The 16041-nt window shown below is 41.6% G+C and overlaps 1 protein-coding gene across 2 annotated transcripts in view; it reads left to right on the top strand.

The window, feature by feature from the left end:
- NBEAL1 (neurobeachin like 1) overlaps positions 1-16041 on the top strand; it is a 1045477-nt gene that overhangs the window by 743748 nt on the left and 285688 nt on the right. For both annotated transcript variants that reach the window (XM_078680248.1, XM_078680249.1), the window contains 5 exons: positions 2627-2932; positions 3813-3962; positions 7299-7456; positions 8544-8668; positions 14945-15071. In XM_078680248.1, coding sequence (XP_078536374.1) covers positions 2627-2932; positions 3813-3962; positions 7299-7456; positions 8544-8668; positions 14945-15071 — 866 coding nt within the window. The remainder of the gene's footprint in view (positions 1-2626; positions 2933-3812; positions 3963-7298; positions 7457-8543; positions 8669-14944; positions 15072-16041) is intronic.

Genomic DNA, 16041 nt, shown 5'->3' on the forward strand with positions numbered 1-16041 from the left:
ACAGTGTCTGAAACCTCAATATCGGTACAATACAATACTTTCTCTGTTCAATGTAAAATGTACAGAACAAAACAGTGTGCATTGCTGTCTGTGAAGACACATCATCACAGGGACATTTCCCTAACCAATCATTTGTCATTGGAAAACTAGTCAAGCAATGGAATATATTTAGCCTAACGACCTTTTCCCTCACTTCATAATAAAAGTCTTATCATTGTTAATTGACAAGCCTAAATTTTGCATATATTTAGTAACGCTCGTTAGTAACCGTTGGAGCCCTACAGGAGGGCTGTCTATTATGATGGCGTCCTCAGTTTAGAGGAGGGCAGGGATCGGGCAATGGCCGATTTGCGGGACATCTCAACATTGATCTACCAACAAACTTTCTAGGCTATTGATGTACAATGTAAATAGGAAGGGTGCCAGTTCACAGCCCTGCCTTACCCCTCTCTCTACGCTGAGCGGTGTAGTACACTATCCCTTGACGCCATAATGTACCCTTGATGTGGGATGTGGGATGTGGTTGCAGAATATAATTGCCTAAGAAACTGTAATAAAGGCAGAATAACTCCTATATCAGCCATGAATGGGTGACTTACTGTGATGGAGTAATTAATCCATTGTGTACTGTACACTAGATGCTTTGTTTAAGAGATGACTGTGAGGGAGTAAGTCATCCATTGCTTACAGTTCACTGAATGATTTGTTTAAGGGATGACTGTGAAAAAGTGAGTCACCCATTGTTTGCTGTAACTGTTTCCTATGTTTGAGGGATGACTGTGAGGGTGTAAGTCACCCATTTCTTATGTGTGAGTTTGAGAGTTCAATGTTGTGTAATTGAGTTCATGAGTGCTTTGATGGTCTGTGTGTTGGTCTGTGGGTTGGTGTGCCGTGCCACTTAATTGTTGGTTTTATGTGTTAAGCCCATTTCGCACTAGTCTGGCCAGTTGGTGTGGTTTGTGGTGGTAACAGGAGCGGCATGTTTTTTGGTATGTTTCTGCATGAAACGTGTGGGTGTGTGGTTTGGGTCTGCATGAGGAGCATGTGAGTTGTGGGATGCATGTGGTGTGTGTGTGTGTGTGTGTGTGTGTGTATATATATATATATGTATATATATATATCATATGCGAAATCACACCATCTGCGCAGAGCGATGAGCCCATCCAATTGAGATGTGAGTAAAATAGATATTTATTTCCAGTACGCAGCACAAATGTAGCAGCATAAAGCGTTTCAACCTTCGCAGGGTCTTAATCATATGCAAATGTGAGGATCAGTTGTACTTGAGTTTAAATGCACTCAGATCATAAGCAGTGAAGAAGAACACTGTATGCAAATGGTAGGTTCGAAAAAGAGTAATTCAATTCGATTTTCTTTATGTTATTCATAGTTTGGGACCAAGAAACATATCTTTCAGCTGGTACTCTTATCCTATCTATTTCTGTTGCATATATCCAAAGCAATGTTCAAGTTCGCAAGCTCTCAGTCCCAGTAACTCTCATATAATGACTACCATGTCCATAATGCTTAGCAACTGTATTCCCAAAATACGGCATAGCGTCCTTCTTATTTCTACTCATTTAAAATTTTCTGCCGCAGTAGATAAACTTAAAAACAAAGTGCCCACCTTCTCTTGGCTCATAGGAGTAAATTCCATGTCGTGCAGGGGGCAAGTTAGTTTTCATAATCATCTCAAGGGTATTCCTCTTCACGTTTCAAGATGTTGTTTCAACTCCTTTTATGGCTGCCCACTTTAAATATCAATTTTACTCACCTCTCGATTGCATGGACTTACTTATCGAGCTGCGCAGATGGCGTGATTTCTCATGTGCAATATATGGTCTCTTTTATTTTTTTTTAAATATAATGTAGGACTGTTTTGTTTCAATCTCCAGTCCTTTATTTAGCAACATTTTATCCTAATGTCAATGCTCTGTTTCATCTTGCATTCGCAATATTATTATATGTTTTCTCTAAAGGGGGAAGATGTGTTATATCTTGTGTACTGTATGGTGTATTTTATCTTCAGCCCTTTATTTAGTAACTTGTGATCCTAATGTAAACGCGTTACATTTGGGGAGAGGATATAGCCTAACTGCTAGGGCAGTCAAACTTAAATCTGGGGAACCAGGTTCGAGTCTCGGCAACATCGCTCAATATCCTGTGATTCTGGGCAAATCACTTAATCTCCCCATGCCTAACAAAAATTATCGTGTCCTTATGTAACGCAACTGGTGCTCATGTAAAGCGCTCTGATACCTCAAACCTTCGGGTCAAGTTCGCCTTATATAAAACTCCAGTAAAAAAATAATCCATCTGGCAATCACACTATTTGTTTGTGTTCTCTAACAGGGGAAGATCTGTTATATCTTGTGTTTTACTTTGCATGTTCCCTGATGCTCTCTATGGTCCTTGCTGCTCAGCCAGTATGAATGTGCTGTGTGGAATGTTGGAGTGCATGGTGATGTAATGGAATGTTTAGGTGTCTATGAGGTTGAGAGTGGCAGTTGGAGTAAGGGCTGAGCAGCAGGGAGGCTGCTCCTGGTGGAGCTATCCTACGATCTAAGCTAAGAACCTATAAATAGGAACCTCATTATTACATTAATTGACTATGACTTGGTTCTAGGTATGTGCAATGGCAACAGCTAAGCTGAACACACTTCTTCAAACAAAGGTGATCTCCAGCCAGGAGGAAGCATGTTACCTTTTGGGGATGTTGGAAGGGATCCTCAGCCGCTCCATTAAGCAGAAAACCGAAATGTACTCCTTCCTCATACCCATTGTGCGCACTCTGGTGTCCAAGATTTACCAGCTGCTCTTCATGTTCCTGCATCTGCCCTCTTTGCCGTCCACCAATGGGAGCCCTTCTTTCTTTGAGGACTTTCAGGAGTACTGCAACTCGGAGGAATGGCGAACATTTATCGACAAATTTGTAAGTTGTGATTGTTTACATTAGACATGTTATTGCTGAGGTAACAAAATTAGCCCAGGGTTTGTCACAGTGTGGTAGTTATTCATGTTCCGTCCACATGCTTAGTGTCTGAAAAAGATGATTAGGGATCGATAGTTATCACTCTCAGCCATTGTTTGTGCTTGTATATATGAAATGAGGTTATTGTTTCAATCTGAGCTCATTAGCTTGTTGATCCAGCTGGCTTAACCTAAAATCGCTTTTATTTGCACCCTCACATCTAAAATTGTGGCCGCATAGTGACATCAGAGTCACTATGACATCATAATGACTCATTAGATTCCTGTTCTAATTCCAAGATCCATATGCTTCTCACTGTAGATTTTACATGTTTCATTCATCAGGTAGGTAGGACCTGATTTAGCCTCCTTGAGTTTCACAGTCAAGTTGCTTTTGGAACCTCTGAATATGGATAAGGGGGGTAAGATGTGACCTGCATGTTCGGATAGTCCACGTGTATAAGGTGATAAACAATGTTTAAACATTTTCCATGATTTAGGAAAGGGTTCAATGTACACAGCTAAATGTTTTCAACTCCCCACAGATTGGTGGGGATGATAAGAGTGAGAGGTCATGAAGTCTTCTAGCCCATGGATTGTTAGAGTTAAACCCACTATGTGACTAAGTACTGATTACTAATATTTGCAAAATGTTTACTGTGTTAGGCATCCTTTAATTGGTGAGATCAGAAATATTTTAGTCCTTAGGGGTTGTTGACCGCGTAGGGTTGTAATAAGTTTGTGAGTTATAATAAAAAAACATTTGCTTGTTACCCAATTCGGCATACATTGAATGATCCTTGCAAAGCTGAAACTACTTTCTTTTGTTACCACTGTGTCAGATCATTCCATATATGAAGCAGTACGAAGTTGACATGATGGGCAGAGGGCACGAGCAGATGGCTCTTTTCTGGAAGGACTGCTATGAGGCCCTGAATGTGAATATGCACAAGCGAGATCGACAGAGAGGAGAAAGCAAACTCAAATTCCAGGTAAGACGTTCATGATTGAAATAACCGAGTGAGCAGCATAGGATCTTACAATATATAGGTAGTGATTGTCAGACCTATCATCCTTAGGGTGGTCTTTCCCCAAACGTTTTGCCTGCTTACTTCCACTTTTTGTTGTATATGTTGGTTGGCCTAAGCACTCTGAGCACTTTATCATAGCTGACCAGTGCTAAAGTGTATGTGCTTCTACCCTAAATATGGTGACATTGGTGTGTGCTCAATTGGCATATTTAGTTACTTACAAGTCTCTTCTAAACTAGTATGCCAGATACACAAGGCCTATCATTTAACTGCTACTAGTGGGCTTGCAGCACTGGCTGTGCCACCCACACAAGTAGCCTTTTAAACCTGTCTCAGGCCTGCCACTGCAAGACCTGTGTGTGCAGTTTACTGCCACTTCAACTTGACATTTAAAATAACTTGCCAAGCCTTAAACTCCCCTTTTTTGTTACACATACGTCCCCCCTAAGATAAGCCATAGGTAGGTCTAAGGGCTGGGTGCTGTGTAACCAAAAGTTAGGACATGTACTCTTCAATTTTACGTGTTCTAATATTGACAAACTTCTAAATTAGTTTTTCACTTCTGTGAGGCCTACTCCTCTCATAGGTTAGCATTGGGAATTCCTTAAAACACTTTAAAGCTGCAATTCCTGATTAGAAAGGAGTAGTTGCATCATGTTTCATATCTTTGGGCTAGTAATGAAAAATACCCTTTACTGGTAAAGTTGGATTTAGCATTACTGTTTTAGAAATGCCACTTTTTGAAAGAGGACATTGCTGTGCTCCTACTGCTCTGTATGCCTAGCAGCCTGTCTCCAATAAACGTCTGTGTTGGGTGATTGCTACAGTTTGTGCATTCAATCTAGACAGCCACAAACACAGGAAGGGTGGGTGTGACCGATAACTCATCTGCAGTCATCTAAATTCTGATGGCTCTTCCTGGGCAGAAGAAGGGAGAGGAGCTGACACTTACACCTGAATAGGCAGTGTCCTGTGTGGCACACAAAGGGCTGATAACCCCCCACAGATAACCTACCAGACATGGCTGGGATTAAAGGGGACCTGTGCACTTCAAGGGCCTACATTGAAGTCACCCACACTTGGACCTGTGGAGAACCCTACCAGGATGAAAGACTGCTGTGCTACAAGGATTACCACTTTGCCTCTGCTACTCTGAAGGAACTGTTTTCTGCTTTGCTGAGCAGCCCTGCTTCCTGCTGATCTCTGCCCTGCTGAGGACAAGGACTGGACCTATATCACTAGAACCCAGAGAGACTCCAAAAGCTTGCTGGCTGCTAGCCCCCTGTTCAGATGGTCACGTGGTCTCAGGGCCATCAAAGACTTCCTTCAACCCTGCAACAGCACTTGGACTCTGCCATCAGTGAGTCCTACCCTGCCAAGAGGTGCCAATCCAGTCCTGGGCCCTTGAAATGTGACTTCTGCTGTGCAGAACCAGCAAAATCGATGCAGTGACGACTGTGCCGATCGTAACCGACACATGCCCTTAGACACAGGAGCTGATTGATGACCTCGTCTGGACAGACTGCGCGGCTCAAGGACGACGACAGACAGTGCAGCTCATGGACAACGCAGTGCCTGCATCGTAAAGGGGTTCGCCGACAAATCCTTAATCGGCTGCGCTGGTCAGTGTCGACGCTCCGCCTCCATCCACGGAATCGACGAGGACACGGCAACTCCTCATATCAAGTCTACGACATCTACGCTTGCTCCTTTCAAGGTAGTTTGTCAGCGGTACCTGCGTGAATCCTGTAGCTTGCCTGCCCTCCATCTTAGTTGGCCTGAACTTTAGATTTACCCTGGTTTAGCGCATCCTCAAGTAACCCATTAGGGCTATTGACTTCTAAGCATTATTTGTGGTTTATTCTTTAATAATTCATAGCGCTGGTTCTACTGATTGGATTTTAGTCATTTTGGTCTTGTTTTACTCATACAATTATGCTCTATTTGTCTAAAGCTTGTGGAGTATTTTTGTGGTTTGTTTTATTGTGTTATTGTTTGTGCATGTGTGTTGCACAAACACTTTACACATTGCCTCTTTAGATAAACCCGACTGCTTTGTGCCAAGCTACCAGTGGGCGAGCACAGGTTATGTTTTAGTGTGTATCTAGCTTACCCTGACTAGGATTGTGGTCCCCATTTGAACAGGGTGCATTCCTCTGCTAACTAGAGACTCAATATCGAAGAGTGATGCCTTCCACTTTTCTGTTTGTGTTCAAGAGATTGGCTTGTTAAACACATCTAATTCTAGAGCTTACTCTGAACTCCCTTTGTATTAAACTATTGTGTCTCTGACAACAACCTCGCTCTGCAGGCTGAAGCATCTTGTTCTCCCACCAAACCCATGGGGCGTTCCATTTTGCACTATCAAACAGATGCTTACTGTGGTTGAAAAGGCATGCTGCTCAGTGAATATAATGTGCTCCTACTTTCATTCATGTGATGAGTGGTTGAGGTTGACATACAGTGGACTTTTTCAACAATCTTTTTCATTTTTTAGCCCATTGTTGACTTTAACAGTTTCCATATAGTTTCCATGTAGATCACTACGCAGTGTAGAAATTAAGAACTACTCTTTTCATTTCATGCTGGATCAGTCATGAGGTTTCTACTCAATTGCAGGTTTCCGACATTTAGAAAGAGACAACTGTGGCCCATGAGATTGTGCCATCAAAAACCTTCTTAATGTCCTGATGACACAGCTTAATTCTCAAATCATTTTGAGTGTGCTCATAATCTTAAATCTAGCTCTAGCATGTTGTAAAAATGTTGCAGGTCAGATGTGCTTTCTTTAACTTCCCCATTCCTGTGTGTTATCTTCTTTGACAGAATTTGTTCTTTTTCTTCAAGCCTTGCAGTAATTTGGGATTGATTGGCAATGCTTTTCCATTATTGTATATCCTAATGTCGAGCTTTCTCACTAGGTGTGATTGATTTTGTTCTCACTCCATTATGCCATGGTGTTCTTTACATGGGATGGATGTTGATTTTAATGTTGCTTTTTTGCATTGTTGCCTGCAGCTCATTTCGTAAAATTTTCGAGTTACTTTCTCAAGAGCTTTTGAAAAGATTGAATGTCAGAGGTTACACTACCTGTCAACATTTCCGGAAAAAAGATCCGCCTAATGAATGTACGTTTCCTCTGTCTTTGTTACAAGTGCATGCTTAATTATTTTTGATATAATTTGTACCATTCATGCCTATCTCTTTGTTCTAAAACCTTCTGTGAAATTGAAGTCCTAAAAAAAAATGAAAAGGTCCTTGAAATTAAATTATTTACATCTATCTCACCTTTTTCAGGAGTTTTTTGTAGAACCATTTAACCGCAAGTCACGGCAGGAGAATTTACGGTACAATAACATGTTGAAACAGGTCAACAGCCAATATATCGCTACTTTGAGGCAATGGAAATCTGCACAGCGATACCTGACTTGTGAGCGGGGCCCTTGGGCTGACAGGTTAGCAGCATAGTTTGTATCTGTGTATTGCCATTCTCTAAAACGTAACTTAATTTTGTGGCCAACCTTATAGTGTTTAGAGTTTCTGCAAAGAAGAAGCCATGCTCCCGCTGTTTAACCTAATGTCAAGTCACTGAACTGAAAAACAGGTAAATTAATTGTCATATACAAGATCATAGAAACATCTGTGGCTTCAAATTTAGAGGGATTTCCCTCTAAATCTGTATGTATTATTGATGTTCAAATTAGTGCATTTAGGATGCATAATTATTTATGTGATCCACCTGACAGGCCCTAATTGCACTCCTTCCCAAAACTACATCTCCTGAATCTCTTTACTTTGTTCTTAAGGTTTACGTTCCCTGTATCATTTTGCAGAGGTCCTTCTCTTTTTATCTTGCAGTATCCTTGCACAGTCCTTAACATTTGCAGGTCTGCTTTCAGCTTACTAATGTGCACCAATCTCTCTGCGGAATTTAGCCGAGTTAAGCAGGCACAGAGTATAACCTTCACAAACAGCTACTGTTCTTGCATGCAAGACCGGGTTGTTTAATAGGTTTATCGGTCAACAGGGCTGCTGCAGTTCCTATAGGAAATTGGTTCTATTAGATTCCACCTTTTTTGGCAAGTGCAATCCTGTTAAAATGAAGTACACAGCTGACAATTTGTTGTGTATCAGTGAGTGACCGGTATGGATGTGTGGTACCCTTTCACAGAGATATGTTTTTGATAAGATGGCCATTGGTGCCTTTGGTTCCTTTTATTGGCTGCAGTTTAGTGGATCTTCTCATGTATCATTTGAATGCTTGAACCTCCAGGATTGATGAGGGTGCAGAGCAAGTGTTTGTGGGGGCCTTCTGATGTCTTTAAGTCATAGTACCAGGAATTCCAATACCCTCTCATTTGCCATGTTTCCCTTTCTCAGAGTAACAACAGTAAGGTGAGCGCTCTTTAGTGGTGTGTTGCATCAAGTGGAGTTACCACAGTGTAAAAATCTGCTTGTCCGCACAGTCTGCACGTATGGCATATCGTTTGAACTATTTTCAAATGATTATACAAGCATGCATTCACGTATTGCCTCTTTCAGGAAAAAGACTTCAGTTCGATGGAAACTTTCCAACGTTGAGAACTACTCACGCATGAGGCTGAAGCTGGTGCAGAATTATCACTTTGACTCTCATGCAGCTGCCAGTGCATTGAGGGACAATTTGGGTAAGTGTTACAGAGGATGGTCTGTGACCAGGTTGGGTAATAATAATAGAGCTTCAGGTTCCAGTTCTTAAATCCATCAAGATATTTGCTTCTATCTTAATTGTACACAATTTTCTGCTCTGAGGATCTCATCGTGGACACTAATGCAAAATAGTGATTGTCTGTTTGCTAAGTTTCAGATTTCAGTCTATTAAGATGTTTTGTACATCATCTTGTCTTCTATATTTATTGCTACAGCAGAATATTCATTTTGTTAACCAGTACATTATATGTTCCTATTCACCATCAAGAACAGCTTCCTATCAACAACAAAACAATGATCAACAACTCCTTATCAACGGGAGGTTTCCCAGGACAACTTGCAGCCTCAGGATCCTCGTAATTACAGACCAATAGCAAACAAACTGTTGCTTGGCAAAGTTATAGCAATGGGCATGCCTAATTCCTTTTTAAGTTGTGGTAGACCATGAATACTCAAAGTACGGCCCGAGTGGGGCATGTGGCTCCTGTGACATTTACATGCAGTCCCCTGGTAAACAGGAGCACTAGGCTTCTGTTTACTCAATTTAGCACTAACAATAAAAATATATTAAATTGACAGGCAGTCATTTATTTCAAGATTAATTGGTGTTAAAGGAAGTAACTAGGGAGTCCTGCTCTGAACTTTAGAAACACCTACATTTTTAAAGACATCTTGCAGCAAAAGTGTAAAATTGTGAGTCTCTTCAAAATTCAAAATGTGTAATTAGTTATACATGCAGAACGTTTCACCTTAGTACAATTGATTATATCAGTGTACTGAGAAGTATTAATTTAAAAGTGATAGTTTTCAAACATGAATAACAATTTATCCCCCGACGTCTGACAACAATGCCAAAAGTGAACTAAAAATGTAAGTCACTTGTTATGTACACTTTATTGGTAGCCTGGGTTCCTATTATACATGAACAACATTATAGTGTATTAAATCAAACACAGGAGCAGGTTTTGCACAGCGCTCACCCTGAAATCATATATTCCAAGGTCCTCTTATAAGTGACAATGAAGAAAAAGAAGAGAACATGAAATTAAATACATTGCTTAGATCACACAATTTGGAAAAGTGGGGAAGCCTAGAGTCATCCCAGGTTTTGAAGTTTCACATTGTTCAATTCAAACACTAGATGTATATCCTTCACCTCGCCTACACCTATCCTACGCCCAATCCCCCTCCCAACCTATCGCCCAACCACCTGCCTGCTGGCATCAGTGCGGCCCTCAGGCACATCATTGACCACATTTTGTGACCCCAGGGAAAATGTTTTCAAGTAGCCAGGGATTAGACTGTTGTATGCCTGCCCTAGTGCCTGTATTCGGGTGAATTGTTACATATCAGAACAAATTGCCTTCTTTTCTTTTTACTCTGGAACTCCAACCAATCACATGCATATTATGCTGGATAGATTCGGAATCTGCACTAGGTTTTTACTGACTGTAAGCTCGCAGTATATGCAGATGACATGGTATTGTATATTAGACACCCGAAGAAAATCTTTCTCCGATTATTAGAGAATACGTAGGAAAGAGATGGCATTCCTGGCTGCTAATCAACTGGAGAAAATCCCTAATTTTCCTCCTCACCCACCCACTAAATCATGTCCAGTTGAGTGCCCCCTGAAATGGTGTGAGGACTCTGTTAACAACTTTTTTTCAAATCTGCAAGATCCTTTATGGTTACACTAGTATGAGTTGGAAAATTGCCTAGAGTGAAGTGAGAGCTTTTTACCCTACCATATTATCAAGGAGGAGTTGAAGTTACTGAACTTTAATATTTATATGCTCAAGTACAGTTCGCACTATACTGGTATTGAACCCCCTAAATATCTGCCTCACATAGCAGTGAAACAGGACAGTGTAGCACCACGTACTGCAATACTTACCCATAGAATCAAAACACCTAGAACAAAGATTAATACTGTGAAATGCACAATAATGGCGCTGCAGTCATAAGAACTCCTTCTTCTGCACCTGTCATGTGGTCGCATTTGACTTGCATTTGCTTGCATGCAGGATAATATTCTCTGAAATAGCTTTGCTTACATTTCCACTTTGTAAGCACGTTATCATAATACCTTGAACATTTTGTACACTGGCTAAGTTCACTGTGCAAAATGTTATTGTTTGTTATTGTTTGTTCGGCGACAGAGCTATCACGAAGAACCAACAATAGCGGCCTGACTGGGGCTTCGGCATGGCAAAATGAATGATGTTTATTATATAAAGCAGCATGTTCCAGCTCAACCTGCGCTTCTGGTGCCATCCACCTCTCCTATACAGATTGAAGAGTTTCATGAGGCCATGCTCTGACTCCTTGGATCCTTGCTGACTCCCTGTGGCACGCTTGTGGGCCCCGCAAAGCCGAGAGATTCTTCTACCTGGACTATCACCAGAAGGTTCATCCTTGGTGCTAGCTGGATCCTCCATGCCCTTTACGGACTGCCTCCATCTCTTATCTCAACTCCGCCTCCAACACCACGTCCACACTGGTTCCAGGCACTTCAGCGCTGATGCTGACTCCATGTATGGCAGAAGATGAGGCTCCAATTGTCCTTTCTGACACCGAGTCAGCGCTGGTCCGACCTCAACCGAGGGGATGCTTTGCCGTTATTGAAGCCCCGCTTCCTCCACTTGATCTGGCTCCACAGCAACACACGCACACTTTCCCTTCCGTTCCTTATTCGGCACAGATTTGGACAATGACTGTGATTGAGTGACAAGTTATGCCAACCATATTATGAGGAGAATTGTTATGACGATCTACAGGAGGCCAGGGGCCTTGATACTGCCCCTGAGATGGGCATCCTCTCACACTCCAGGCTGGCACAGAGGAAAGTGCTTCTTACGCCATGGTTATGCGCAGAGCAGCCAAAATCCTTGACCGTGGAGGACCAGACTAAAGTTTTTATGGAAGGGCTTCAGTCAGAGCAAACGTCCACTGAATCCCTCTTTTCTTTTAACTTACTGGTACTCTGTTTCAGACTGTCCTGGCCACATCAGCTTGCAATATGCCATTGTCCATCCGACGACCCAGAATTCACTCAAAACAGAAAGTCCGTCAGCCAGACGCCCCTTGATCAAAACTTTACACTATTGCTGTTGTGACAAATTTGTGGCTTGGTGCAGCCGTCGACAGATAGTCTTCCTCCAGGCAAAGTTATCTGTTGTTTCGTTACTTTTTTACATCCTAGTCCCGCAAGGCTTTTCTCTGGGCACAGTTAAAGGGCTGTTTTTTTTTGCTGTTGCCTCAATGTTATAAGTCTCCAGGTGTCATTTCTTATTTTTTAAAGGGTTACAGCATTTGTTCCTTTCTCTCCCCTTTGTCATGCCACAGTGAAACCTTAACTTGGTTCTTACATTTCTAATGTGCATTCCCTTTGAGCTGTTTCTCAGCTGCCTCTTGTGGCTTCACACCCTCAAAACAGAATTTCTCCTCGCCATTACATTGGTGTAGCATGTGAATGAGCATCAAGCTCTCTGTGTCAACCTGCCGTACTGCACCTTCTTCTCAGGTTAGCCTGTTTTGCTGACGCGGGCATCTTTCTTGCCAGTTGTGACACCGTTCCACGGTGGTCAGTCCATCAACTTGCTGGGGTTTTATGCTCTGCCTTATCACTCAAAGGAGTAGTAAAGACTCAATTGCTTGGACCCCAAGAGAGCGCTGAGCTTTTACAAAGATCACACCATAGAACACTGGTTGGATGATCAGCTCTTTGTGGGGTCTTTCTGGAGCGAAAGAAGGGAAGGCTGTGTAGAACAGAACCATCTGCTGCTGAATTTTACTCTGCATTAAGATGTGCTACACATTGGCCAAAAAGAAGACTCCAGAAGGACTGTGTGCTCATTCTACAAGGGCTAAAGCTGCTGCCACTGCGTTGGCATTTGGAATACCTGTCTTGGATGTTTTGCCAGGCAGCTGTGTGGGCATCTATCCTGAAGTTCACGATGTTCTATTGTCTAGAATGTCAGATTTACTGAAGGGGGCATTTTGCCTGCTTGGTCCTGCAGGAATTTCTGGTTTGAGTCCATTCACAGACCCACTTCCAAATAGGTGCTGCTTTGGGATCTATTCAGAAGGTGAGGAATCTGCAGCTAGAAGTCTCTTCAGAAGATTGTGGAAGAGGTGTGGCACAGCAGCCAGGGTCCTGACTCCGGACCACAGGGTTCACGGTTCGATCCCCGGCGGCTGGTTAGCCCAGCACCATGTGACTCTGGGCAATAGCTTGCTTAATCTTCCCAACGGCTCCCAGCACCGGTACACCTCTCCGGAGGTAGCTGTGCACTTTACAAATGCTGGCATTTCATTTCAAGATACTCAGTCTAACTGCAGATTCCTCACTGACCCTCCCATCCTCTCTGTTCTGTGAATGCAGTCTGTCCATTGATAAGATACCATATCTAGGAATCTTCACACTGTTCACACCAATATGATTTTGGAACTCTACGTCAGGGGGCGCAGACACTCCCCAAAGCAGCTGACGTCAGCATGCTGGAGGCATGGCGCCTATATATGCTCCACACATCCTTTCTGGATCAGAACGCCATTTGTGTGGAGCCGTAGTGCGCCACCGACCTGCTTGCAGAGGCACTGCTGAAATGCTTGTGGATCCAGTCTGATGGCTGGAGAAAATTCCAAAAGTGAAGAATATGTGGCTAGATAAAGTTTCCACCAGAAAGAACATTACCGAAGGGAGGTAACATGTTAATTTGCAGCATAACAAAATTGACTGATGGTACCCAGTCTGTGGTTTTTCTGTTTTGCATGCTTTGCTCCAAGATGGACATTGCGTGATACCTTTATTGGTGGTAAAAATAGCAAGTTTTGGAGCACTGTAAATATTTACTGACCTTGGAAGGCTTAGTTGACCTTTCCAGGATTAGAGATGCAGATTTCTCCATGTTTCAGTGGTGAGCCTGGTACTTGCTAGTCATTCGTTCGGCTAGTCATATGTTAATATCTTCTCTTTCTACTTATTTTTAGGGGTTCCCCAAAATCCCTTTCATGGTGCATGAGAATCTTCAAAGGACATGAATGTTCTTTCACATGCCTTATCCTGAACTAGTGGCTCTAGAATATCCAATGGTTTAAGGTTGGGGTTAAAGTGCCAGTGAATCGTATCTTTTTCTTTTATTATCTACTTGATGAGTATTATGCCATGTGAAAACATTCTTTCACCAACACCTCCCGAAAATATAGTTAAGGTTAGGGTACTTTCTCACCCTATTTTTCACACTTATTCCAGCATTTTCACAACTGAATGTAAGTGCACGAATTGGTTGTTTAAAGTCACTGGGAATTTTGGATAATAGCTAAATTGTCAATTTTGAGATTGCTCACCATTTACAAAATGTACATTTTAATGCCTCGTCAGGAATTTTAACACTTATTATTAAAACTGGCATATATAGGATTTTCCAAAGTAACAAGGTCATTTTATATCTCTCTAACTAGCCATAATTATTACCCACCATCTTTTGCTCTATTTTTTTGCTTCTTGGGCTTTATCTGTTTAATGTCGATACCAGCTATATTTCCAGGAGCTTTATGATGTTACACGTACTAATAGGGCGTATTCCATCATGATCTCATGCGTAATAAGAAAGTTCAAATGTTCCATGATTTAGATGTTGTTTGAGACAGCAAGGTTTTGCCTGTCCCACGTCTACGTGATAGATATTTAAAAAATGGAGGGATCAAACTTTACAGACTCAGCAGTTAATTACTAGCCTTAATTTAGAAGCCTTTCTCTCATTGGATCAACCCTGTGGTCTGGCAACAGACCCTCATCCACCAACACATTGACCCTAAATTCTCCAATCCCATTGTCAACATTTCTTTATTTGAAAGACATATCCACAAAGCAACACTTGCTCTCTAATACATCAATTAGACATTGTTGAGCTTTTTTCTTGACTATCTGCAGGGATATGATAAGTTACTCAGAAGGTTTGTGGTAGGCTAATGGGTAATTCTACATTTTAGTGTGCCAAAAATCAAAGCATAAAGTGCTCTTTCTAATAAATAAAACTTTATCCAGCCATTTATTGTGATTACAATCAGTAAACTTGAAAACAATTAACATATAAAATATTTTAATAAACTACGGTAAATGATGATATTATTGGTTACTTCATGGCCTCTAACTCTGGAGACAACACTGCTATTTCCATGTTAACCCTCCGATGTCTTGCTGATTGTTTTTACTGTCCTTGAGCTGGCCCAACCTTCTTCTACTGCAGGAGTACAACAGTCGCAGCCTTCCAGCGGATCGCTTCTTTTCGAAGTTGTAAAGCAGGTGAAAGTGAGTGACCTGGAAGATGATGCACTTGAGCTGTCAGAAGAGGACCTGACACCCAGCACAAACACGTACGTGTACTGTAGTTAAGGGAGCCATACAACATTTTGTTTTGTCTTTTAGCACAAGTAGCATAGATCCTAAAACACACAAAAGGAAAATGAATTGCAAGGCTAGGGAGGAGACAGCCCAACTCTGAAAATCCTGCACTGAATACCATAAAAAAGTCTATTCCAAACCTTAGTCCAAAAAAGCTTTCATGGATAAGTCCACCCAAATAGATCCAAAGCAGCACAATTCCTCTTGGACCACTTAAAGAACCACCCAAAACTGAATAGCTCAATCTTATTTCAAGACAATCTGACAAAGAGGTACACTTTTATATGTTAAAGAGCAGCCCCCTTTTGACATTGTAATGTAAGTCAGAAAAGCACTGAAATGGGTCAGTTCTATATGGACACCCAAGCACCCACCAGATGCAGCAAAGTCTCCTTTACTATGCTTCATCCTCACCACAGTGTTATATAATCTCTCAATTGAGCCTCATTTTCACATGGCCACAGATAAGTGGTATTCGACTAGGGGATAAAGAGACAGTTTATAGGATTCAATATTATCTACAACACCAAACCCCGTTCGGCTCATATATGAGGCAGTATCTTTTTTAGGATCCTACATTTGAGATGAGTTGTGCTTTAGTTACATCAGCTTTTTTTAAATTAATTTCCCCTGAACTTTGTCTCTTTCTCTGTGCAACTCCTGGTCTCTCACATTCTAGTCCTTACTTGCTTAGCTTTCTGTGTATGTATGTTTTTGTCTGTCGTCTGTCTGTATGGGTTTGCCTCATCACTAGTATTCTTTTTCATCATATGTTGGGACTCAGTTCTCAAGACCTACCTGTTCTGTTTTCTAGACTTTACACTTGCTCTCTATGCTAAAATGTTTAACTGCCCTAGGAACATCTCCTAATTGACAAGTACTATTTCTGATTTTAAAAACGTACACACCACCAACTATAATGCTACATTTAGTTGTCTGAAA

The sequence above is a fragment of the Lissotriton helveticus genome, chromosome 3_1, assembly GCF_964261635.1.
Source record: "Lissotriton helveticus chromosome 3_1, aLisHel1.1, whole genome shotgun sequence".
Lineage (NCBI taxonomy): Eukaryota > Metazoa > Chordata > Amphibia > Caudata > Salamandridae > Lissotriton > Lissotriton helveticus.